This window comes from Diplotaxodon limnothrissa, linkage group LG3 (genome assembly GCF_057381915.1).
Source record: "Diplotaxodon limnothrissa isolate DT_005_m linkage group LG3, D_limnothrissa_male_GT1.1, whole genome shotgun sequence".
Taxonomy (NCBI): domain Eukaryota; kingdom Metazoa; phylum Chordata; class Actinopteri; order Cichliformes; family Cichlidae; genus Diplotaxodon; species Diplotaxodon limnothrissa.
Genome location: NC_140598.1, coordinates 21,001,621 through 21,027,440, shown reverse-complemented (window position 1 = coordinate 21,027,440; position 25,820 = coordinate 21,001,621). Strand labels below are relative to the sequence as shown.

General features: G+C 42.8%; 1 protein-coding gene across 3 annotated transcripts in view; it reads left to right on the top strand.

Annotated features, from left to right (window-relative positions):
- The first annotated feature begins 9,838 nt into the window (after window positions 1-9,838).
- The window catches only part of LOC146634880 (protein NLRC3-like), a 48,096-nt gene continuing 32,114 nt past the window's right edge, over window positions 9,839-25,820 (top strand). The window contains exons 1-6 of one of the 3 annotated variants that reach the window (XM_085378684.1): window positions 9,842-9,957; window positions 10,224-10,325; window positions 11,032-11,110; window positions 12,899-13,097; window positions 13,255-15,049; window positions 19,566-19,739. In XM_085378684.1, the coding sequence (XP_085234810.1) occupies window positions 9,842-9,957; window positions 10,224-10,325; window positions 11,032-11,110; window positions 12,899-13,097; window positions 13,255-15,049; window positions 19,566-19,739 (2,465 nt within the window). Of the gene's footprint in view, window positions 9,958-10,223; window positions 10,326-11,031; window positions 11,111-12,898; window positions 13,098-13,254; window positions 15,054-19,565; window positions 19,740-25,820 lie in introns of those variants that run through there. The other 2 variants (XM_085378693.1, XM_085378700.1) reach the window with 2 other exon arrangements.

Sequence of the window (25,820 nt, the reverse complement as noted above, 5' to 3'; positions counted from 1 at the left end):
TTGTCTGTTATGATTTCTGTGTTTTCCTGGCAGGGAAGAAGTTAAGGACAAACAAAAAGCAGCAGCTTGAAAAAGCTTCACCTCCTTTAGAAGCTCTTCTACATATTTTCCTACATATGATGACAGCAGCTCTGAGAAGTCTTGTATAGGACCAGTACAGTAACGTGACCCTGACCAGTTCTTTTCATTTAATAACTCTAGTTAGCAAACAGGTTGTAGGTGTCTTATTGCAACCTTCTGGCAACAGCAACACATTGCACACTGTATTAGCAAGTACATGAAAAAAAACAAGTGAATGTGTTTCTTTTATAAGATAAAAACACTAAAATAATGTATAATTTCATGACTATTTAAAAATGCAAACAACAGTTCAGGACACAGTTTCAATAAGGAAGGAAACAAATGAAAGGAAAAAAGGAAACCAAATGCCATTAGGTGAAAAGTTCAGGTTAAGGAGACTTTTAGATGTGTTCCTCTTGTTATTGCTCTTTTTAGGAGATTCGATGTGAAAATTCAGTTTTTATTGTGACTTTATTTTATATTTGATCTCATTTAGTCCTTTTATAGCTCTTTCAATGGCATCCTGTGACATTTGAGGACATTTCAAAGGGATCAGATGTGATTTGCTGTCCCCTGAGCCTGTTTGGTGGTTGAAATGTTAAAATACCACAGAAATGGGAAACATGATGCTCTCAGTTTAGTCAAGAAGCCTGATATGTAAATAAAGCCCTTGGTGTGCCACATACAGAGATAAGACATTTTTCACATGCACACTTTAGATTGTTGACAGCTTATTAAACGGTACGAGTCACTCTGCCAGTGTCATTATGAGCCTCAACATAGAGCACTATCAAACATCGCTGATTAGAGGAAAGTTTGGTCTCGTCTGTTCACCAACAGCTATTTTCTAAATAACGGTAACATTGTGCTCAACAGGAAGAGGCAGCGATTGGCCAACAATCCTAATTATTACTGTTCTTTTGGTCTGTTTGCAGAAACATGGCAGACATATTGCTGCCCTCGAGAGAACATCATTGAAGTGTAACACAGAAGACAACAAAGATATTTGTAATGTGAGAAACTGCAAGGACATGAGCCAAAATCCAATAAAGGGAGCATCACTCCCCGAGGGGTTTAATGTCTTCTCACATTTATGGAAATGTCCAAAGTTTTGCAACGTGCCTAAAAGGCTACAAAAGTGTAAAAGTGTTGTGAGCGGTCAGAAAAACTTTGATGTTTGTCACTGGAGGAGGAAGTTTCCACGACTTTGATTTAAAGACTTAAAAAGATCAAAGAAGTGCTTCCTGTAAATCACAGGTGAACCTTTATGAGCCTGTAAGCTCTGCCAGTCAATTCACAACGTTGAAGCTTTTCCAGCTCTTTTATATGGTGGAATAAGAAACCAGCAGTAAAACCCTGCATGAACAGACATCTGCTCCAAGCACAGAGACACGTTTTCAACAATGTATTAGCTATTATTGGTTCATGCATGCAGCTGCAACAGATGTTGTACAATGGTCATGATGTAACTGGAGCTGGACTGGACCCACTCAAGGTAACTGCAGAGAATCACTGGAGGAACTTCTTTCTTCTTTGGAACTGTGACATCGATGGTGTCTCTGCCTCCTCTCTTAAACACAGTTATTCTCTTTAATTCTGACTGAAACTGAAGTCAAGTAAACACTACTACACATCTTTGTATAGAAAGCTCACACAGTCACTTTCACTTTAGAATGAAAGAGTAAACTGAATGAATGTGTCGGCTTTATAATGTGCATGTTTCTCACAGAGGGGACAAAAGCCAAACGGTCAGGTTTCACAGAGATACAGGATGGAGCTTAATCCCAAACTAGTTCAAAGCACTGACATCAAGTTATGAAGAGCAACATGTTTCCTTGGTCCTCTGTCCCAGAGTGCAGTCTGTACCTCTATCCTGGATGATCCTTGTGGCCTTTGGGACACACTCAGGATCCAGAATGACTCCACCTGAAATGAAGCTCAAAGGGAAAAAAGGCTTTGACTGAGCAGCTCAACTTCCAGTTATGCTGCTCTTTACAATACATTAGAAAAGTTCCCCCTTTTTTCACTCTTCACACAAACATTTGAAATTAAATTATATATAGAGACAGAATGATCGCGCCAGTTCGTTTTTCGCAGACAAACTCATAGTTTGAATTCTGTTTAACCCTTGTGTGGTGTTCGTATTTTTGTTACTCAGCCAGTGTTCATGGGTCTGGTGGACCCGCTAGAGTTTTGGCTTTCCAAATTAACACTATCAAACAATTTTATGTTAAATTACTCAACAGATGTTTATTTCATCCCAATTACAAGACATATGAACAGCAAACATGGTTAATTTTTTCCCTTTACCTTTGTTAGATCACATTTATGAATTAATGTGCTTCTCGTTTTTCTTTTATATAAAATGTTATAAATAAATCAGTTATAATCAAGTGGAGTGAGTGGAAAGACACAACACATTTACACGTGAAAAAATAATTAATTGTTTAATTTTTCTTTTGAAAAAAACTGAACACGGGTCTCACAGACCCGAACACCATACAAGGGTTAAATATTTTCTTTTTCTCAGCAAAGAACTATTTCTTTTTTACAATAGCGGATGTATTTTACTTTCTTAAGCTGCACCAGTGCTTGTAATGAAAAAAGAGTGACTTCCTATTGCCTGTAGAGAGCCATTTCTTTCAATAGCGGTTGTAATTTTACTTTTACAGAAAGATCATTAATGCAGCGGATTGCAGCAGCTCTTGGATTTTCACTCTCTCGGATTCCGGAAGAACGGTCACATGAATTTCATTACAAATTTTTTGCCTTTGCTTCAATGTGTCTTTAAATCACTTCTTGTTCAAATTGTTTATTCACATAGTAAAGAAGTAGCTCGGGAACTCAGTAAATAGGAACAGTGATAGTTTAAAGACATTTTCTACAATACAGAGGATTTCATCATCCGCAGTTAGTGAAAACTGCAGTTAAAAAACAAATCAGTAAATATTCACAAATGATGGACTCTTTTCAGAGGTACACTTCATGTACTGATTAACATACAGTTCAAAGATCTACATTAGGGTGCACACTGGTTGTGTGGATTTTGCTATATGAATATGCTCAAGAGTCTTTTTAGCTAAAAACTTGAATATATTTATATTTTAAATCAGTAACATAGATACAATGTTTTTGGATAACAAATGAGTCACATTGTAAACACTGTTTGAATAATCAAAGAGACATTTACAAAGGGCATGCTTCAGCAGACATGCTTACCGGGAGCTGTATTGTCTCTTTTTGCATAAGCCACACCAGAAACGCTCTGTGTGGATACCAAAGTCTGCGCTGTGGGAGTGCCTGGACCCTCCACGCCGCACAACCTCGCACTGGTCCCCAGGGGCACGGCAAACGTGTAAGCCCTAGTTCGGCTCCTGAAAGAAAGATGCTCGAGTTGTTCTTGTGTCCAACAAAAACTGAATTCTAATATGTTTTATTTTTTAATATTACTGCGTTGAAGTTAGCGCAATTTAAGTTCAAAGAATGATTAGTCTCTTAAATGAATGGCATCTTGACGTAGCTAGAGTCAGTGAATGGCTTAAAAAACTAATAGATTGTTTTACATCTTGTGCACTTGGATACACTTCAATGAAACTCAAAAAGTGGGACACACAATATGGAGATGATGACTTGGCATTTGTTAAGGAGGAATTCCTACTTCCCATTCATGTACTCTGCAATGTGCATTGTGTCCTTGTAACATGTTTACTTCTTTTTTTTTTTTTTCAAAATAAATAGCTGTGAAAAAACCCATCAAAGTTGAGGTAAGTATTCACCACAGTATCGTGTTTTTTTATTAGGGTAAAATTAAGCCAACATCCAAGTGTCAAAGGTCGGTTCTAAAAAAACAAGTCAGTCCCTGAAGCTTATTTGTGCCACAGATGCTTATTCAGTGACTGTGGGAATGTGGAAGGAATGTTTTGGGGACCTGTCTGATCTTAAAAAACTAACTTTGTTGTTACATTACAGCAATATTGAGGAGAGATTGAACGGTTGATCATGGAGCTGAATGAAGGTCAAGGGGAAAGTCCCTACCACACTTCTGGTTATGCTTCCATCCAGCCGGTCCGTGCTATATTGCCCCTCCTGCCCCGAAGTGGTATAACGCGTTGTAGAAAAGTTTGATCGATTCGCTCTCTCTCTCTCTCTTAAAAAAATAATAATTTTCTCTGGGGGGTTTTCTCACACGCTCAGACGGAGGAAGTATCTCGAGCTCTTTGAGGTAATTGACCGGGATGAACCGACGGTCGTCTGACTCCTTGATGTGCGTAAAACAAGGCCATTTTCTTTTAGGGTTTCTGTCTATTGAGAAACCCTAAAAGAAAACGGCCTTGTTTCTAGAAAGTACAAGTGGCTCAAACATGAAGAAAAACTTGGTCTGAGAAGGAATGGCTGCACAAAACCAAAATACCGCATCGGGGTGATTTAATAAAATTATTTGGGATAGAGTTCTGAATATGTGCTTTTTTTTTTTACTCTGGGTTATTTTGTACATACAAGGAGTGGAGGCCTTTATGAAATTCTTTGCTTGGCTGGAGGCATTAAGAAATACTAATAACGATTAGAGGGGTTGTTGACTCCTCCTTGATGTGCGTAGTACAAGACACTTTTCTTTTAGAGTTTCTGTCTGTTGAGAGTTTTCTGCTAATGACAAAAACCACAGTACCTCATCCGGGGGTGTTTTAATAAAATTATTTAGCGCCGATTTCCAAATAGGGGCGCGGCGCTTTTTTTCCACTAAGGGATACTTTACACGTACGAGGTGGGCGCACTGTAGGTTATATGCAATAAGAAATACTAATATTGATTAGAGGTGTTGTTGACTCCTCCTTGGTGTGTGTAAAACAAGACCATTTTCTTTTAGGGATTCTGTCTATCCAGAGTTTTCTGCTAATGAAAAAAAATCACTTAGAGATCGATCTAGATTACCACTTTAAATTTGTGACACATCCTCAGTAGTGGACCTTGGGTTCATCAGGTGTTTCGGCCATTATCACTAGACACCCTCATCCAAGGAGGCCCTGCCAGGGTTGATCAGGCCCTGGAGTGTGTCACTGGTTTAATTTTTATTTCTCTTCTTTCTTCTGTTTCACCTTCATTTATGACTTCAACATGTTGAAATGAGCTTTGAAGAAACATTCAGTGAAATAAATCTTTCATCACAGGATTCATGTGAGCAGCAGATGAACTTTGTACCAACAACATCTTCAATAACAGAGTCTGAATGAAGCTCAGGGGCCCGTTCTTTGTACGTCGCTTACTACATCCAAGATCAAATGACACATCCAAGATCAAATCATCGCGCTAACCGTGAGCTCGCTAATCCGGTTCTCCGAACACACCTGCTGTTGACGATTAGTACAGCTGGTCGCAGTAATGTGACATCACTGGGTGTCGTAAAAGGGGCTACGCATCGATAGTAGAAACATTGATCGGCAACCCTCTGATTGGTCGGCGAAAATGTCGAAGGAGCGCGCTCGGTATTTTTCGGCAGCAGAGCAAGAACTCTTGAGTGCGGGATTTCAGGAGTTTCAGAGTTTAATTAAAACGCAAGGGAACACTGCAAAGGCTGCAAAAGCAAGGAGAGAGGGCTGGCAGAAAGTTGCTGACAAATTAAACTCGTAAGTAATTTAATAATAACAACAATAATGGAGTGGATTTATATAGCGCTTTCCAAGGCACCCAAAGCACTTTACAATGCCACTATTCAGTCACTCTCACATTCACACACTGGTGGAGGCAGCTACAGTTGTAGCCACAGCTGCCCTGGGGCAGACTGACAGAAGCCAGGCTGCCATATCGCGCCATCGGCCCCTCTGGCCAACACCAGTAGGCGGTAGGGTAGATTTATTATATTACACTATATTATCCAATATTATATTACATTATATTATATTATGTTATATTATATCCCCTTTCACATTAGAGCCACAACAGGACCCACTAGAACATGGGAACAAGTAAAAGTGAAATATAAGAATATTCTACAGAATGGTAATATTTATCACTTATATTGCTTTTCGTCTCTTGAAAAGAGACCCTGAAATAATCTGTTTGTTTGTTCATAACAGCAACCAAGAAAAGGGCAGAGGAAAAAAAAGACAGGTGGTGGTCCTGCACCCCCTCGTCAACAAGTTGGTTAAGTGAATAATACCCTCACGGGAATATCGATATCTCTCAATGAGCACACTGTCGCGCTGAGCTAAAGGATCTTGTCTATCCCGCAATATACGCTGAATTCTGAAAACTCTCCTTATCAATCTTGCACCTTCCACAATGGGTGGCTCGCGTATACGGACAGGACATGGCAGCGACAGACTTCCCAAATCCACCTTCGCTTTTATAGCCGCGGTCTCTCATCTTGATTACACGAAAAAATTTACAATTACTACTCTGAAATATGAATTATATCTGTAATAATCACATACATGTAATAGAATATTAATAGTACATTTCCCTTTTTAAGGAAATGACCTGTATGCCTGAATGAGCCCTCATCTGGGACTCTCCTCAGCTCTTACTGGGACAGTGGCGCAGCTGCCCCTCTGTGGGTCTTCCTTGGTCTCTTGTGTTCTGGGGGCCTCTGGATGTCTGGAGTTTTGATCTCCTCCATACCTGCTTGATACCATAAAGGACAGGGCTGTGGCTCCCCACACTCCCTAGCAGATCATTACATGGAGAAACCTTTGGAATGCAAGCATGCTGATCCACACAGGTATGCACACATGGGTATTCACAGACGCGGACTACAGCTTTCTTGGCTGCTGCCTCAAAGCACACTGTGCGCTGTCTATCTTGCGTGCTGAACAATATCGTTTATTATTTAGTAACTATTGATATCTATGACTAGCTAGTTTATTGTGATGGTGCTTTTTTTTTTTTCTATTATTATGTTGCTCTTTGTTGTTTGCTGTCTCCTCTGTTTTTTTTTTTGTTTTTTTGTTTTTTCTCCATACAGGTGACCCAGGAGTTTTTTGTTGTTGTTTGTTTTCTCTCTTCCCCCCCTTCTCACCGTCTCTTCTCCCCTTTGGTTTTCTTTCTTTCTCTCCCCCTCTTTCTTTCATTCTTTCCCCCTGTCCTATCCCACAGTTATGTCTGTCCCGTTTGTAACTGAAAATAAAATAAATTCATAATTATAATAAAGGTCAACCAAATGGACCAATATGGCAAGGCCATGATGATCCACTTGGTAAAATAAATCCGCTTGGCATCTTTCTTGGCCTCAAGACAGCAATTCTGATGGCTAAAGATCCAAACGGGACACAAAAAAAAAAAAAAAAAGAAAAAAAAAGGAAATGACCTGTATGTATCTGTGTGACATCAATAAAAGGATCAAGTGCTGCATTATCTTTAGTTACACTGATGTTATTTATTTATGGTGAAACAGTGGTGGAATATCGCTGTTGCTTTCGTATAAATGAAGCGGACATACCTGCGTGGCCGCGATCTAATCCTGTTTACATAAAGTAAGCCTGCTCCCGAGCAGGTTTCCGCTTACGGATCTGTTGCTATGGCAGCAAGTCCCGGATGAGCTTCGGGGAACCGAACGATCCAAGATCACGCGAAATCGTCAACAATCAAATCCAGCTAACTTACTTAGCGAGGTACGAAGAACGGGCCCCAGGTGTTGATGCTGCTCACTGATTGGACTGTTGGTTTCAGCTCCGCTCTCAGTATTTGCTGCACAGGTGAAGGTAGAAAGTGTGACTGGATCTATAGACTGGAAACAGAGTAACATGCTGAACATTTGAAGCTTTGCAGCAGAAATGTTCATGTTGCAAATACAGCAGAGCTGATCTGGGATCAGTGTGTTCACACCTGCAGCTACAACAAGGTTTCATGTCTTCACACGTCAGCATGTGAACTTTACTCTGACTCAGTCTGAGCAGTCTATTTTTAACACATCAACACACACAGCCGAGCTCCTCCCACCTGTGTTTAGTTTCAGGTGAAGTCCCGCCTCCTTCCAGGAAGTAGCTCACCTGTGTTTCTGTGTTTAGTGTCCAGGTGTGGAGTGGAGCTTGTTGGTGTGTGTGAAGAAACTGTAAGTTTGCTTTGTTTCCTCCTTTAACAGTTCGTCTTCAGGAACTTTACTGTTTGTTTAGCTCATGTTTGATTTCTTCACACAACAAACTGTGTGTGTTTGTATTTCCGGTCTCTCCATCAAAGTCAGTCTGTAATGTTTCCTGGCTAACATCAGCTGTGTGCAGCTTAGTTCCAGCACAAATCTGCCGCTCCATAGTTCACGGTAACAGACTCACAGCTGGACCAACGAGGTGTGTCCGCCACTCTGAGCTACTTTCGTGTTTGTGTTCTGTTTGTACTTTGAGTTCACTCAGTCCACAGAGGACGCAGTACGTGATGACGTCACAGTCCTTTACTGTCACTGTGATTAATATTTACACACCACATGTGTGTAACACTAAGCTAAAGCTAAGCTAGCCAAGAGCCCAGAGTGATGTTAAAGCTGAGTAAATGCTGACCCCAGACCAGCACCGTGATAAAATTCGCTGCTGCTGAACTTGAACAGGTAACAAAGTGTTGAGCAGTCAGGCTGCAGGTTTATGGAATAAACATATATTCTTAGTCCTTATTTTTTGATTATATTGTTTATGTATTTTAATAATAAAGGCTTGTAAAGATAGGCCACTTTTGACTCACAAACTAATTGCTCAGCCAGACTGAAAAACAGGAAGTTAGTGTAGAGCTGTACAAGCATATAAATAAATACAGGAAACCAGACACAAAAAAGAGGAACTAGTAACATATAAGGAGTTGTTTGTATCGAAACTATGTGTGACGTAAGATAATAACACCTATATGAGACACATTTTTAGATTCTAATGTTAGAGCTTCTGCAACTGGCTTTGGGCTGTGCAGGGCTCTCTCTTCCGGAAGATGATTGAATGAAGAATTATAAATGTTTTGACCACTCCTGAGTCGAGTTTTCTCTGTTCTATCATGGGGATCAAAGAATCGGGTTTAATACTACCTGTTCATGTTTCTACAGTAGAATCACTTTGAAGTTTCTTTGTGCTGTTTTCATCTTTCATTTGTGTTCGTAAACACTCAGAGAAAGATATAACGTGTGTTATATAGGATGTGTGTTGGTTTGTGGGGCTGTAGCCTCAGCTTTATATTGTTACATGGTCATTATCATTGTATGATCTGTTTCATAGAGTCTAACCAGCCTGTACAGTTAACAACAACAGTCACTGCATCACTGACACACAAACTTCATCTCTGTCAATAAAAACATTCATACATGGAATAAAATCACATCAGTGGATCATTGCTGGAGCTGCCTGGACTTCAGTCTTCAGGATCTCAACCAACAGCGTCGACATGGTGCTCCAGATGTTTGTGCTCCACATGTTTGTGCTCCTGGTGAAAAGGCTCTCAGTTTCCTCCTTTAAATAAATGTTTATATTGTTGTTATATTGCTGACCCACTATTGATCATGTGACTCATCACATGATCAATAGTGGGTCAGCGACCCTCTTTCTTTCCCTCAGGTTTAAATATCTGGGACTCTCCTCCGTTTGGTTTTAGGACTTAAGAAGCTTCTCGGATGAAACGTCTTCAAGAAACTTAAAGAAGCCTCTCTTTTCTCTCCAAGCTCCTTAGATCATATGACCTGGATGGCTGAGAGCCTACAGACATATTGACCTGGTTTCTAGGTTACATGACAGGTCAGAGGTCAGCGACTGTAACTCAGTTCCTCCTGTTAATGTGAACTCACTGAGTGTTTGTGGTTTACCTCTCAGACTGACTGAAGATGATGATGGAAGAAGAGGAGGACAGAGCAGAGTCTGCAGGGTCCAGCTGTCCATCTGTGAGGAGTGACCGGTCCAGAGGTCAAAATCCAGACTTCAGTGCTGAACCTGGACCAATGAGGTCAGAGAGCTGAACTCACTGAGTTAACATAAATAATTCTGCACTGACATTATAATTAGTGTTGATTCTGGTTGATTGTCTGACTGTGTTTGTGAGCTGAGAGGAAATGAAAATGAATTTGTAACAAAAATTTGTTTTGTCCAGTTTTCCTGTAAAAAGCTGAACTCTAATCTAAGAGGACTGTTACTGTCAGGAAACAGCTGTATTAATCTGCAGTCTGTGTGATCACAGCTGCTTCAATCACTTTATCATGTTTGTGTCTGCAGAGTTCAGAGGTCACAGTCTGCAGGATCCAGCTGTCCCTCTGTGAGGAGTGACCGGTCCAAAGATAAACCTCCAGCCTTCAGTGGCGAACCTGGACCAATGAGGTCAGAGAGCTGTGATGACTCCTTTGCATGTTTGTGTTTTCCTGGATAAATATGACCTCAAACATCCTCAGATTGTTACAAAGATTCATTAAAAAGAAAACAATGAAAGAGAAAAGATCAAAATGTTAGACTTGGTCATTTGCTGTTTCAGGACAGTGATGCTCATATCTGTGGGGAAAGTGTGACCTGAGTGGGTTCATGTTTGTCTTTAAAGAACAGAGCTGCTCTGATTCTCTTTGTGTCTGATCTGTTAAACAGTCTGAGAGGTCACACAGAGACCCAGCAGCTAAAGCCTGAATCATACTGGCTGCTGTTAATGAGACTCCATCAGGACAACACTGAACAACAGTGGTGTTTATGGAAATCAATCAATAAATTCAGAGCAACTTTACCAGAAGTACTGACTCGTCTGCCTTCACACACATGTAAACTTGAGTGACATCATATTCTGAGTCCACGGCATTTAATATGATGTCAGCCAAGAGTTCAACATATAACAGCTTAAACTGTTCTAAAAAGGTTTTTTCACAGGTTTAAATGTTTACAGGAATTTTTAACGGTTCTTTCAGAAGCACATACGTGAGGTCATACACAGGGAAGCAGCAACACTGATTGAACACAGCTTTTAGGGGCTAAATTCACATTTTAATAATGAAACTGGCTTCATTTGTGTATGTGTGTGTGTGTGTCCATGGTTCCTCCACAGAGTGGATCAGCAGAGCTCAGAGGTTCCCAGTGGTCAGTCTGCCCAGCAGCATCAAACACAGCTGGACTCCATATTTATGGTCTGTACATGTACAACAACTACTTTTATTATTAATATTAATAATAATACATTTATTTATAGGTCCCTTTCAGAACACCAAGGACTCTTCTAAGAGTTACACACCCACGCATATCTATCAAGTTAACTCTGGTCTAACACACTTAGATTTAGCTTGAAGAATGTTCCTGTACGAGGACTGAAAATGATTTAAAAAACAGCCAATGTCCAAAGAACAACTTTCACACACCTTCATAAAGCCTGCAGAGCACTTAAAAAAGAAAAACTAACTGAAAGTCTGACTCCTCTTATAAAAAGTACAGAGAGATTATGGGTCAATCAACACTTGTGCACAATATAAGAGTTTAAATAAATCTAAAGAATAACTCAAAATCCTACAATCACATTGAGAAAATCATCTACAGCTAAATATCCAAGTGGATTTGTTTAAGAAATCTCCATCTGTTGGTGGCCCTCTACAGGTGCATGCAGTAGCAAGTTTGAGTGTCTGTACCTTAATTAGAAGAGATAGCATGGCAATAGTAATTAGAGTTGATTGAGCAATGCTGTCCTTGTAATGTAGTTTAGGATTTTTATGCATCTTTTTGTGGACAAGTCCAGTTTTTCTGTAGAGCCTCTCAAGTTGGTGACAGCAATCAAACTTCACGTGTAAACCAGAGCAGCAAATCAGGTCAAAATGTGTTGTTCACAGTGAGTGGGATCATCGGTGTGCCGCTATGTTAACATCCTGAGGCAGGATTTGTTTGGTCAGAGAATGGATAGATCACTAAGTCATTGTTGAGTTTAGGGGGATGGTAGACAGTTGGAGTAGGTTCAGCCAGTTGACACATAGTAGAATAAAAATAACTAAAGGCAGGAGCAGACACCTGTATGACTTTCCACCTCTCAAATAGATTATTGTCCCTGGGCAGCACCACAGGTCTGGTAGATGTTAACAAACCTGGAGGAGAGGATTCAACTGAGAAAAGTCACAGAGTTGTGTCTTGATGCTCAGTCATCCAGGTACGTAAATCCCAGAAAGGTTGATTCTGTTCACCTGGACGTTTTCAGTGCAACAAACGTTTCATCATCATCAGGTGACTTCTTCAGTCTCAGCTGACTGCAGGTTTCCAACCTTATAAACAGCACATTTGTATAATGACTGAAACCAGCAGCACTGAAGGAACAATGGGCTGGTAGGTCAGTTCATTGATCATTGGTACGCATATTGTCAGGACCATTGATCAACAACCACTGATCAATCACAGCATTGTAAGATGGTGTCAGATGTACCCTTAGGCCCCTCCTCCATTCAGAGATGGTCTTTCCCTTTTCACATAAATGGCCTCCTTGACTCCGCCCTTAAACCAGCGTTCACATTTACTCAGGGCCTTCTTGATGTGATGTTCTTCTGCCTCCCTGGCTGCTGTGTCTGTGGGGATGGTGTTTGTTCTGTGTTGTAGCATCCTGATGACAGATAAACAGAGTGAACCTTTAAGACCAGCTGTCTGTATGATCAACTCAGTCACCTATAACATCTACAAGTTTCTGGCTTTGATTCTCAACCTGTTGGTCGTTCAGCTCTGAACACCAATGAAATTTTTCTCCCACTGAAATCACTGCATCCATATCAACAGAATCAATGTTTTGGGATCATGGAGTTGTGGACAAAGTCTCAGTTAATCAGATAAAGACAAACTTATAATTGGTGGAGGGATCGTTGATGATGTGCCCCTTGATCGTAAAGAAGTGGATGTTGTGTAGACTGAAGTTCAGAGTGGTGGGTCATTCATAAAGTATTCTGTTCCAGCTGCTGGAGGACAACATCATTACTTTTGTGAAGAACGAGCTGAAAAAGATCCAGAAGGCTCTGCATCCAAATAAGCCCCAGTGCTTGGAGTTTCAGAGGGAGGATGATGAGCAGAGGAGCAGAGAGGCATTTGTGAAGATCACAGTCGACTTCCTGAGGAGAATGAAGCAGGAGGAGCTGGCTGACCGTCTGCAGAGCAGTAAGAGGATTTCTATAAAGATTTAAGCTGCTGGATAAATGAGACACTCATGATACCAGTGTGTTCAGTCATTTCTCAGTGGGTCAGAAATTGTCATCAGCCTTTTGTAAAATACAATTGTTGAAGTTGTATTATTATTATTATTATTATTATTCAGAACTTCCAGGTGCAGTTTGTCATCGTAACCTTAAATCTGCCCTGAAGAAGAAGTTCCAGTGTGTGTTTGAGGGCATCGCTAAAGCAGGAAGCCCAACCCTCCTGAATCAGATTTACACAGAGCTCTACATCACAGAGGGAGGGACTGCAGAGGTCAATGATGAACATGAGGTCAGACAGATTGAAACAGCATCCAGGAAACCAGACAGACCAGAAACAACAATCAGACAAGAAGACATCTTTAAAGCCTCACCTGGAAGAGACGAACCAATCAGAACAGTGCTGACAAAGGGAGTGGCTGGCATTGGGAAAACAGTCTTAACACAGAAATACAGCTTGGACTGGGCTGAAGACAAAGCCAACCAGGACATCCAGTTCATATTTCCATTCACTTTCAGAGAGCTGAATGTGCTGAAAGAGGAAAAGTTCAGCTTGGTGGAACTTGTTCATCACTTCTTTACTGAAACCAAAGAAGCAGGAATCTGCAGCTTTGAAGACTTCCAGGTTGTGTTCATCTTTGATGGTCTGGATGAGTGTCGACTTCCTCTGGACTTCCACAAAACTACAATCCTGACTGACCCTAGAAAGTCCACCTCAGTGGATGTGCTGCTGATAAACCTCGTCAGGGGGAAACTGCTTCCCTCTGCTCGCCTCTGGATAACCACACGACCTGCAGCAGCCAATCAGATCCCTCCTGACTGTGTAGGCATGGTGACAGAGATCAGAGGGTTCACTGACCCACAGAAGGAGCAGTACTTCAGGAAGAGGTTCAGAGATCAGGAGCAGGCCAGCAGGATCATCTCCCACATCAAGACATCACGAAGCCTCCACATCATGTGCCACATCCCAGTCTTCTGCTGGATCACTGCTACAGTTCTGGAGGATGTGCTGGAAACCAGAGAGGGAGGACAGCTGCCCAACACCCTGACTGAGATGTACATCCACTTCCTGGTAGTTCAGGCCAAAGTGAAGAAGGTCAAGTATGATGGAGGAGCTGAGACAGATCCACACTGGAGTCCAGAGAGCAGGAAGATGATTGAGTCACTGGGGAAACTGGCTTTTGATCAGTTGCAGAAAGGAAACCTGATCTTCTATGAATCAGACCTGACAGAGTGTGGCATCAATATCAGAGCAGCCTCAGTGTACTCAGGAGTGTTCACACAGATCTTTAAAGAGGAGAGAGGACTGTACCAGGACAAGGTGTTCTGCTTCATCCATCTGAGTGTTCAGGAGTTTCTGGCTGCTCTTCATGCCCATCTGACCTTCATCAACTCTGGACTCAATCTGCTGGAAGACCAAATAACCTCCCAGAAGTCTGAAACAGGAGAATCTGCAGAGAAACACTTCTACCAGAGTGCTGTGAACAAGGCCTTACAGAGTCCAAATGGACACCTGGACTTGTTCCTCCGCTTCCTCCTGGGTCTTTCACTGCAGACCAGTCAGAATCTCCTACGAGGTCTGCTTACACAGACAGGAAGTAGCTCACAGACCAATCAGGAAACAGTCCAGTACATCAAGGAGAAGCTCAGAACCAATCTGTCTGCAGAGAAAAGCATCAATCTGTTCCACTGTCTGAATGAACTGAATGATCGTTCTCTGCTGGAGGAGATCCAACAGTCCCTGAGATCAGGACGTCTCTCCACAGATAAACTGTCTCCTGCTCAGTGGTCAGCTCTGGTCTTCATCTTGCTGTCATCAGAAAAAGATCTGGATGTGTTTGACCTGAAGAAATACTTTGCTTCACAGAAGGCTCTTCTGAGGTTGCTGCCAGTGATCAAAGCCTCCAACAAAGCTCTGTAAGTACAGAAGGCTTGCAAAAGTATTCGGCCCCCTTGAACCTTTCCACATTTTGTCACATTACAGCCACAAACATGAATCAGTTTTATTGGAATTCCACGTGTAAGACCAGTACAAAGTGGTGTACACGTGAGAAGTGGAACAAAAATCATACATGATTACAAACATTTTTTCAGGGTTCGTACGGGTGCTTGAAATCCTTGAAAATACTTGAATTTTAATATTGTGTTTTCAAGGTTTGAAAAGTGCTTTAATTTCAGATGTGGTGCTTAAAAGTCCTTGAAAGTGTAGCTGTATTTCATTCACCACAAATAACTATCTGACTGAATAGTTTTCTTTTCAGATAGAGAAATAAAATGTGTCGCAAAATGTATAAGTGAAATTTCTCAGCCTGGGCTGCCTTGCACCGCTGTCTGTTTTAATGTGTGACCCCGCCCCTGCCCCGGGCAGTCGGGATGAGTGCGCTAACATACATGTAGGTTTCTGTTTTAATGAGTGTTTGATGGAAAACGGCAGTGGCAGAGTTTGCTTTCTCAGGTCGCATTAGGTGAGTCCTAGTAAATAATTTTCCAGTACATGTACATTACACATGCTATTTTTTTTTCATTCTAATTATTATTTTGCTAGCTATTGTTGCGAAATCAGTTTCACCCCGGTTGTTTTTATTCCTCGGGCATCCAGGGACGTACCGGAACTCAGTAGTCATTTTCACAAAAACCTTTATTCAATTTTATTTAAGCATGCATCTTCTAGAAGGGGAGATATGCAAAGCCGGGGTCCCTCTGCAGATCTTCACTCCTTTGTCTGTTACAACCAGCTTAATAGAAGTGACCCCATCATAAAACCCCCATGCTGAAAACTCTGTGTCTGTGTGTGTATGCACGAGCACGTGAGTGCCTGTGTGTGTGCGTACCCATATATCTATGTGAGTGCACGCCAGTGAGTGTGAGTGTAACAGTTTAAGCACTGTGTGTGTGTGTGTGTGTGTCTCTGTGTAGGTGACTTCTTGACGGTCATAACAGTAATCTCCTCACCTAAGCTACACCAAATTCCTTTAGACAACATACAAAACAGAGTTAACATATTTAAAAAAAATAGACTCCCACTCTGCATCCACTGGGCCAGTGGCCTCTTCTTGTCCTACATTTACAGATCATGTGGAGAGTCTCCTGCAAACCTACTTCTAAGTTTATAACAATTATGAGTTTTATTAAAGGTACAAGCATCAGCATCAGCAACCCCCAACTGTAGCTTCCTGTCTCCTTTTATGGCAGGCAGACCCCCAGTGTCCATAAATTCCTTTCTCTCTAAACAATTACACACTCTCAGGCCTACAGCTAAGCCAAACTAAAACACAGACAAACAAATCCTTCCCTATTCCTCTGATCTAAACACATTTAACACATCATATTATTTTCTTGTACTCACACTATCAAAGCATTTACTACAGGGAGAGACAGTAAAAATGGCGCTAGCAAAAACTCTCTGCCTGTAAGCAAAAAAAGGAAAAAAAAAACAGCCTTCCCTTCCCTGTTTGTGTCAAACAATCAAACATATATATGGAAACGTGACATTTGGTTGTTTAGGAAGAAGGGGAGGTTTTAGGAGTGACACAGGTAAGAGCGAGTGTAAGAAAGAAAGAGAGTGAGTTTTCACTTCTGAGAGACTTGTGACTCCTTTGTTGCCCGGGCGGTGTGTTTTGGATCATTGTCATGTTGGAAGACCCAGCCTCGTTTCATCTTCAAAGTTCTCACTGATGGAAGGAGGTTTTGGCTCAAAATCTCACGATACATGGCCCCATTCATTCTGTCCTTAACACGGATCAGTCGTCCTGTCCCCTTGGCAGAAAAACAGCCCCATAGCATGATGTTTCCACCCCCATGCTTCACAGTAGGTATGGTGTTCTTGGGATGCAACTCAGTATTCTTCTTCCTCCAAACACGACGAGTTGAGTTTATACCAAAAAGTTCTACTTTGGTTTCATCTGACCACATGACATTCTCCCAATCCTCTGCTGTATCATCCATGTGCTCTCTGGCAAACTTCAGACGGGCCTGGACATGCACTGGCTTCAGCAGCGGAACACGTCTGGCACTGCGGGATTTGATTCCCTGCCGTTGTAGTGTGTTACTGATGGTGACCTTTGTTACTTTGGTCCCAGCTCTCTGCAGGTCATTCACCAGGTCCCCCCGTGTGGTTCTGGGATCTTTGCTCACCGTTCTCATGATCATTTTGACCCCACGGGATGAGATCTTGCGTGGAGCCCCAGATCGTGGGAGATTATCAGTGGTCTTGTATGTCTTCCATTTTCTGATGATTGCTCCCACAGTTGATTTTTTCACACCAAGCTGCTTGCCTATTGTAGATTCACTCTTCCCAGTCTGGTGCAGGTCTACAATACTTTTCCTGGTGTCCTTCGAAAGCTCCTTGGTCTTGGCCATGGCGGAGTTTGGAGTCTGACTGTTTGAGGCTGTGGACAGGTGTCTTTTATACAGATGATGAGTTCAAACAGGTGCCATTCATACAGGTAACGAGTGGGGGACAGAAAAGCGTCTTACAGAAGACGTTACAGGTCTGTGAGAGCCAGAGATTTTCCTTGTTTGAGGTGACCAAATACTTATTTTCCACCCTGATTTACGAATAAATTCTTTACAAATCCTACCATGTGAATTCATGGATTTTTTTTTCACATTCTGTCTCTCACAGTTGAAGTGTACCTCTGGTGCAAATTACTGACCTCTGTCATCATTTTAAGCGGGGGAACTTGCACAATCGGTGGCTGACTAAATACTTTTTTGCCCCACTGTAGGTGTAAATGTATGAATGAATGTGAGAGCGAATGGTTGTCTGTGTCTCTATGTGTTTGCCCTGTGACAGACTGGCGACCTGTCCAGGGTGTATCCCGCCTCTCGCCCTATGACAGCTGGGATAGGCTCCAGCGCCCCCCACAACCCTAAAAAGGAAAAGTGGAGGCGGATGGATGGAAAATAGACCCTGCAGAGCTTGATCCGGCCAGCCTGCCTCGGCAGTGGCTGTTGGGAAATCATAATTGACCACACTGTAATGGCCCTGCCGGAGAGTCAGTAACTTTCTCCCCAAACTACCCTCAGAAATGGGATGAGCAAAAGTCTTTATAAACTCAACCAGGAAATCATCATGCGAGCCGAAAGAAAAAGGATGAGCAGATAGGTAAGCAAGAGAAACCCGCCAGTGTCCAAGGTTTCTAGACAAGTTTCAGACAGCTAGTGTTTACGGGAATAATAATTACTGAACAGAGACGTCGTGCTGTGAACTTTGTTGCTGTGGATCTAAAATGTAAAAATACATCTGAGAAGATTTATTTCTAATCATGTTTTTATGAGCCCCCACAGTTTGATTCTGTTCATCTGGACGTAGCGTTTTCAGTGGGAGAAATGTTTCGTCACTCATCCAAGTGACTTCTTTAGGCTCAGCTGACTGCAGCTTTCCCCAATCTTATAAAAAGTAAATTTGCATAATGACTGAAACCTAAACACTTTACCCTACCGCCTACTGGTGTTGGCCAGAGGGGCCGATGGCGCGATATGGCAGCCTCGCTTCTGTCAGTCTGCCCCAGGGCAGCTGTGGCTACAACTGTAGCTGCCTCCACCAGTGTGTGAATGTGAGAGTGAATGAATAGTGGAATTGTAAAGCGCCTTGAAAAGCACTATATAAATCCAATCCATTATTATTATTATTATTATTAATGGTCAAGGAACTGACCTCCCAGCCCATTGTTCCTTCAGTGGGCTGGTTTCAGTCATTACGCAAATGTACTGTTTATAGGGTTGGAAACCTGTTGTCAGCTGAGACTGAAGAAGTCACTTGGATGAGTGACGAAACGTTTCTCCCACAAAACGCTACATCCAGATGAACAGATTCAACTTTTGAGATTTACTAACCTGGATGACTGAGCATGCATCAAGACAAGTATTTATGAGATTAACAGTTTCTTATAATTTCTAAACCAGAAGGTGGAGGAGATGGAGCTCATGATGACTGGCTGCTGCCCTTCAGCATGCTTTATGAAATCATCCAATCAAAATTAAGTTGGCCTTTAGGGAGAGCGGGGCTTTAAAGGGGAGCTTTTAGAAAAGCAGCTTTTAGACAGAAAATGAAATGAGAGTCTGCACCAAGTCTAGGATGTGATACATTATTTACAACTACATTCACACATATTAGAATTAATAAAGTGACCAGCAGTACTGTAGTAACTGTAATACTGTATAACTCACAGGCCTGTGTCAGCAGACACTAAACTAGTGTCATTAAATTAACCTGTACTTCACTGGTTTCCATTTACATACATTGGAATAATTGTGTTTAATTTGAAATATTTTTCTTCTGTTACACTTACATTCTTTAACATTTTTTATTTAATTGTGCATTGTAGCGTACTTGTACTTTGTACGCATTTGATTACTTAGGCTCAACATATAAAGAGATTTTATTTGATAATAAATATTATTGTTTTGTTGTTCTTGTTGTTTTTTTCAGGCTGAGCAGCTGTAACCTGTCAGAGGAAGGCTGTAAAGATTTGTTGTCAGTCATCAGCTCCCAGTCCTGTAGTCTGAGAGAGCTGGACCTGAGTACCAACAGCCTGAATGATTCAGCAGTAAAGCTTCTGTCTGCTGTAGTGCAGAGTCCACGCGCCAAACTGAATATTCTGAGGTCAGATCAATTTGTATTCTTTTTTCTTTTGTTTGTTTGTTTTGTTTTATTTTTTAACTGTGAAAATAAATCAAGCAATTTAACCAGTAAAGGTAAACTTTATCAATTTACTGTGTTTCGTACCATTTTTAGTAATTTTTAAGTTAAAGTGAAGTTTTACTAATCTTCTCAGCATAAAACAACAAGGATTCTGAATCAGAATCATGTTTATTGGCCCAGTATATGTGCAGACACATACAAGGAATTTGGTTACGGTAGACAGGGTTGGTACGAGTACTTGAAATCCTTGAAAATGCTTGAATTTTAATATTGTGTTTTCAAGGTTTGAAAAGTGCTTTAATTTCAGATGTGGTGCTTAAAAGTCCTTGAAAGTGTAGCTGTATTTCATTCACCACAAATAACTATCTGACTGAATAGTTTTCTTTTCAGATAGAGAAATAAAATGAGACGCAAAATGTAAAAGAAAAATTTCTCAGCCTGGGCTGCCTTGCACCGCTGTCTGTTTTAATGTGTGACCCCACTCTTCCCCCGGGCAGTCGGGATGAATGCGCTAACATACATGTAGGTTGCTGTTTTAATGAGTGTTTGATGGAAAACGACAGTGGCAGAGTTTGCTAGTAAATAATTTTCCAGTACATGTACATTACACCTGATATTTTTTTCATTCCAATTATTATTTTGCTAGCTATTGTCGCGAAATCAGTTTCACCCCGGTTCTTTTTATTCCTCGGGCATCCAGAGACGGCACCGGCATGCATCTTCTAGAAGGGGAGATGTGCAAGGCCGGTGTCCCACACACACACACACACACACACACACACACACACACACACACACACACACACACACACACACACACGTGTCTATATATACAGTGGGGCAAAAAAGTATTTAGTCAGCCACCGATTGTGCAAGTTCCCCCACCTAAAATGATGACAGAGGTCAGTAATTTGCACCAGAGGTACACTTCAACTGTGAGAGACAGAATGTGAAAAAAAAATCCATGAATCCACATGGTAGGATTTGTAAAGAATTTATTCGTAAATCAGGGTGGAAAATAAGTATTTGGTCAATAACAAAAATACAACTCAATACTTTGTAACATAACCTTTGTTGGCAATAACAGAGGTCAAACGTTTACTATAGGTCTTTACCAGGTTTGCACACACAGTAGCTGGTATTTTGGCCCATTCCTCCATGCAGATCTTCTCGAGAGCAGTGATGTTTTGGGGCTGTCGCCAAGCAACACGGACTTTCAACTCCCGCCACAGATTTTCTATGGGGTTGAGGTCTGGAGACTGGCTAGGCCACTCCAGGACTTTCAAATGCTTCTTACGGAGCCACTCCTTTGTTGCCCGGGCGGTGTGTTTTGGATCATTGTCATGTTGGAAGACCCAGCCTCGTTTCATCTTCAAAGTTCTCACTGATGGAAGGAGGTTTTGGCTCAAGATCTCACGATACATGGCCCCATTCATTCTGTCCTTAACACGGATCAGTCGTCCTGTCCCCTTGGCAGAAAAACAGCCCCATAGCATGATGTTTCCACCCCCATGCTTCACAGTAGGTATGGTGTTCTTGGGATGCAACTCAGTATTCTTCTTCCTCCAAACACGACGAGTTGAGTTTATACCAAAAAGTTCTACTTTGGTTTCATCTGACCACATGACATTCTCCCAATCCTCTGCTGTATCATCCATGTGCTCTCTGGCAAACTTCAGACGGGCCTGGACATGCACTGGCTTCAGCAGCGGAACACGTCTGGCACTGCGGGATTTGATTCCCTGCCGTTGTAGTGTGTTACTGATGGTGACCTTTGTTACTTTGGTCCCAGCTCTCTGCAGGTCATTCACCAGGTCCCCCCGTGTGGTTCTGGGATCTTTGCTCACCGTTCTCATGATCATTTTGACCCCACAGGATGAGATCTTGCGTGGAGCCCCAGATCGTGGGAGATTATCAGTGGTCTTGTATGTCTTCCATTTTCTGATGATTGCTCCCACAGTTGATTTTTTCACACCAAGCTGCTTGCCTATTGTAGATTCACTCTTCCCAGTCTGGTGCAGGTCTACAATACTTTTCCTGGTGTCCTTCGAAAGCTCTTTGGTCTTGGCCATGGCGGAGTTTGGAGTCTGACTGTTTGAGGCTGTGGACAGGTGTCTTTTATACAGATGATGAGTTCAAACAGGTGCCATTCATACAGGTAACGAGTGGGGGACATAAAAGCTTCTTACAGAAGACGTTACAGGTCTGTGAGAGCCAGAGATTTTCCTTGTTTGAGGTGACCAAATACTTATTTTCCACCCTAATTTACGAATAAATGCTTTACAAATCCTACCATGTGGATTCATGGATTTTTTTTTCACATTCTGTCTCTCACAGTTGAAGTGTACCTCTGGTGCAAATTACTGACCTCTGTCATCATTTTAAGTGGGGGAACTTGCACAATCGGTGGCTGACTAAATACTTTTTTGCCCCACTGTACATCAGACATGCATACACATACATACACAAAGCTGTGTAAACCAACTATAAATAACCAATATAAACTTATATACATAAAATACAGAAATGAAATGAGGTGGAATAAATACTACAGAATGTACATAAGGTGCAGTTGCATTCTGGCAGTGGGAGCAGTGTGACAAGTCAACTGTTTAGAAGGGAGATGGCGAGGGGAAAGAAACTGTTCCTATGTCGGGTGGTCCTGGTCTGCAGGCTTCTGTACCGTCTGCGAGAGGGCAGCAGATCAAAAAGTCTGTGTCCAGGGTGTGAGGGGTCTGTGATGAGTTTCCCTGCCCGTTTGCTGGTTCTTGAGAGGTACAGATCCTGGATGGAGGGCAGGGGGGGTGCCGATGATCCTTTCTGCTGCCCGTACAGTCCGCTGCAGTCTGCTCCTGTCCTGTTTAGTGGCTGCACCATACCAGACTGTGATGGAGGAGCACAGGACAGACTCAATGACCGCAGTGTAGAACTGGATCAGCAGCTCCTGTGGAAGACTGTACTTCCCCAGTTGTCTCAGGAAGTACATCCTCTGCTGGGTCTTTTTGAGGACCACATTGATCACACATGACACCACATTATATTTAGAATAGAATAGATAAGAATAGAATAGCCTTTATTGTCATTGTACAAAGTACAACGAAATTGGAGTGCCACTCCCTTGGTGCAAGTTTCAATAATAAATATAAATGTAAAATATAAAAAGTACAAAAAAACAATCGTAAGTACTCAAACATTAGTATGTACAATATATACAGGATAGCAGCATTAATGCCTCCCTCCTCCCGCTCCACCACAACCACCCACACATGCAGGGCCTTGGAGTAGGGGTATGTCACCAGGGTGCAGAGGAGGTTACCCCCCCCCCCCCCCCCCCCCCCCTCTGTCCCCTTCTGGCTGCCTCTGCCTCAATTTTATCCCACAACTTAGACATTCACATTACTCACACCCTCATTACACATACATATAGGATCTTGGGGGTGGGCACAATACACGGAGTCCAAGTTACCATCAGGGTGTACACCTCACCCCTGGCATCGTTGCCCACCTCTCAATTTTAAATACATGTAGACATTGAGGGCTAACAGGAGGGACTATGCGCTTACCTGCTGCTCTCTGGCAGGTAGCTCCATGCCCTCCTGGGTTTTAAATGCACCTTAGAACACACATGCATCAACACTACTATGAGCGGGTGGAGGGAGGTTTGGAGTCTTCTCTCACCCCCGTTCTCTGCGGCCTGCTGGAGCGGGGGGGCTAGGAGGAGGAGTTGGCCATCCGGCTGCGGTCTGGGGTGTGGGGCCTCCCTGCTGCTGCGGAGTCGGGGCGGTCTGCCTCTCCCCACCGCAGGGAAAAGGGTAACACCACCTGGGTCTGGGTGCAGTTCCCCCCTCCAGGGGCGAGGGTACCTAGACCCGGTTCGTAGAGTACGCTCGGGGAGTGTGATCGGGTATACAGCGTCTCTTTATGTCTGTCTCCACGTTGGTTGAGTGTGGAGTAAGTGCATATGAGAGCATGAGGGTGGGAATGGATGTTTGTATCTGTGTGTGCCTGTATGTCTGTGTCTATATGTCAGGTTGGATATCAGACGCCACCTCTCTGGGGACATCTCGGGCCTTCCAAGGTTTGGAGGCCTATCTCCACCCACCACCACTTCCCCTGCCGGTGGTGGACTCCCTCAGGTGTCGGTGCGTTGGTGGTTCTTTGTATCTGGGGGTGGGCGTCCGGGTACACACCGGCTCACTCCTTGGCGGCCGCTTATTGGGGCTCGCTCGGGCCATTTCGGAGGTGGGGTGTCCCCGGCCTCTCGGCCTGGGGCTCGGTCACTCAGGCACAGCTGGCTGCCAGCGGAGCTCACGGGCGCGTCACTGCAACTCCCCCTGGCTTCTGCTCCGCGGCTGCTGAGTGAGCCCTCATCTGGGACTCTCCTTAGCTCTAACTGGGACAGTGGCGCAGCTGCCCCTCTGTGGGTCTTCCTTGGTCTCTTGTGTTCTGGGGGCCTCTGGATGTCTGGAGTTTTGATCTCCTCCATACCTGCTTGATACCATAAAGGACAGGGCTGTGGCTCCCCACACTCCCTAGCAGATCATTACATGGAGAAACCTTTGGAATGCAAGCATGCTGATCCACACAGGTATGCACACAGGTGTACACATGGGTATTCACAGACGCGGACCACAGCTTTCTTGGCTGCTACCTCAAAGCACACTGTGCGCTGTCTATCTTGCGTGCTGCACAATATCGTTTATTATTTAGTAACTATTGATATCTACGGCTAGCTAGTTTATTGTGATGGTGCTTTTTTTTTTTTTTCTATTATTATGTTGCTCTTTGTTGTTTGCTGTCTCCTCTGTTTGTTTGTTTTTTCTCTCCATACAGGTGACCCAGGAGTTTTTTTTGTTTGTTTGGGTTTTTTTTGGGTTTTTTTTCTTGTTTTTTTTTCTCTCTCTTCCCCCCCTCCTCACCATCTCTTCTCCCCTTTGGTTTTCTTTCTTTCTCTCCCCCTCTTTCTTTCATTCTTTCCCCCTGTCCTATCCCACAGTCATGTCTGTCCCGTTTGCAACTGTAAATAAAATAAATTCATAATTATAATAAAGGTCAACCAAATGGACCAATATGTCAAGGCCATGATGATCCACTTGGTAAAATAAATCTGCTTGGCATCTTTCTTGGCCTCAAGACAACAATTCTGATGGCTATAGATCCAAACGGGACACAAAAAAAAAAAAAAAAAAAAAAAAAAGGATAGCAGCATTAATATAATGACAGTATGAATAGCAGCATAATATAATGACTGTGACGGTATGGAATAGGTTCAATTGTTTTTGTGCTTATTTACTACGGTGATAGCTCTGGGAAAGAAGCTATCCCTGAATCTGTTTGTCCTGGTTTTATGTGACCTGTACCGTCGGCCTGATGGTAATAGTTCAAACAGTTGATTGCTGGGGTGAGAGTGGTCCTTGATGATATTGCCAGCTCTGCTGAGGTACCGAGAGTTTGCAGTGACCTCCAGGCTGGGCAGAGAGCAGCCAGTGATCTTCTGGGCTGTGTTGATGACCCTCTGCAGTACTTTCCTGTCCGCAGCTGAGCACCCTGCATACCATGTTTTTATGCCGTACGTTAGGATGTGCTCTATGGTGGCTCTGTAAAATGTCACCAGCAGCCTCTCCTCCAGGTTGTTCCTCCTGAGCACTCTCAGAAAGTGGAGACGCTGCTGGGCCTTTTTAACCATCGCCGTAGTATTTGCAGTCCAGGAGAGGTCATCAGAGATGTGCACGCCCAGAAACCTCATGGAGTGTACCCTCTCCACACAGTTCCCGTGAATGTAAAGTGGGGCCGGGTCTGCTCTGCCCTTCCTGAAGTCGAAGATAAGTTCTTTAGTTTTCGTGGTGTTCATTTGGAGGTTGTTAACTGAACACCACTCAGTCAGTCTGTTGACCTCATCTCTGTAGTCTGACTCATCCCCCCTTGAGATGAGTCCAACCACTGTGGTGTCATCCGCGAACTTTATGATGGTGTTTGAGAGATGGGTAGGGGAGCAGTCGGATGTGTAGAGCGTAAACAGGAGGGGACTCAAAACACATCCTT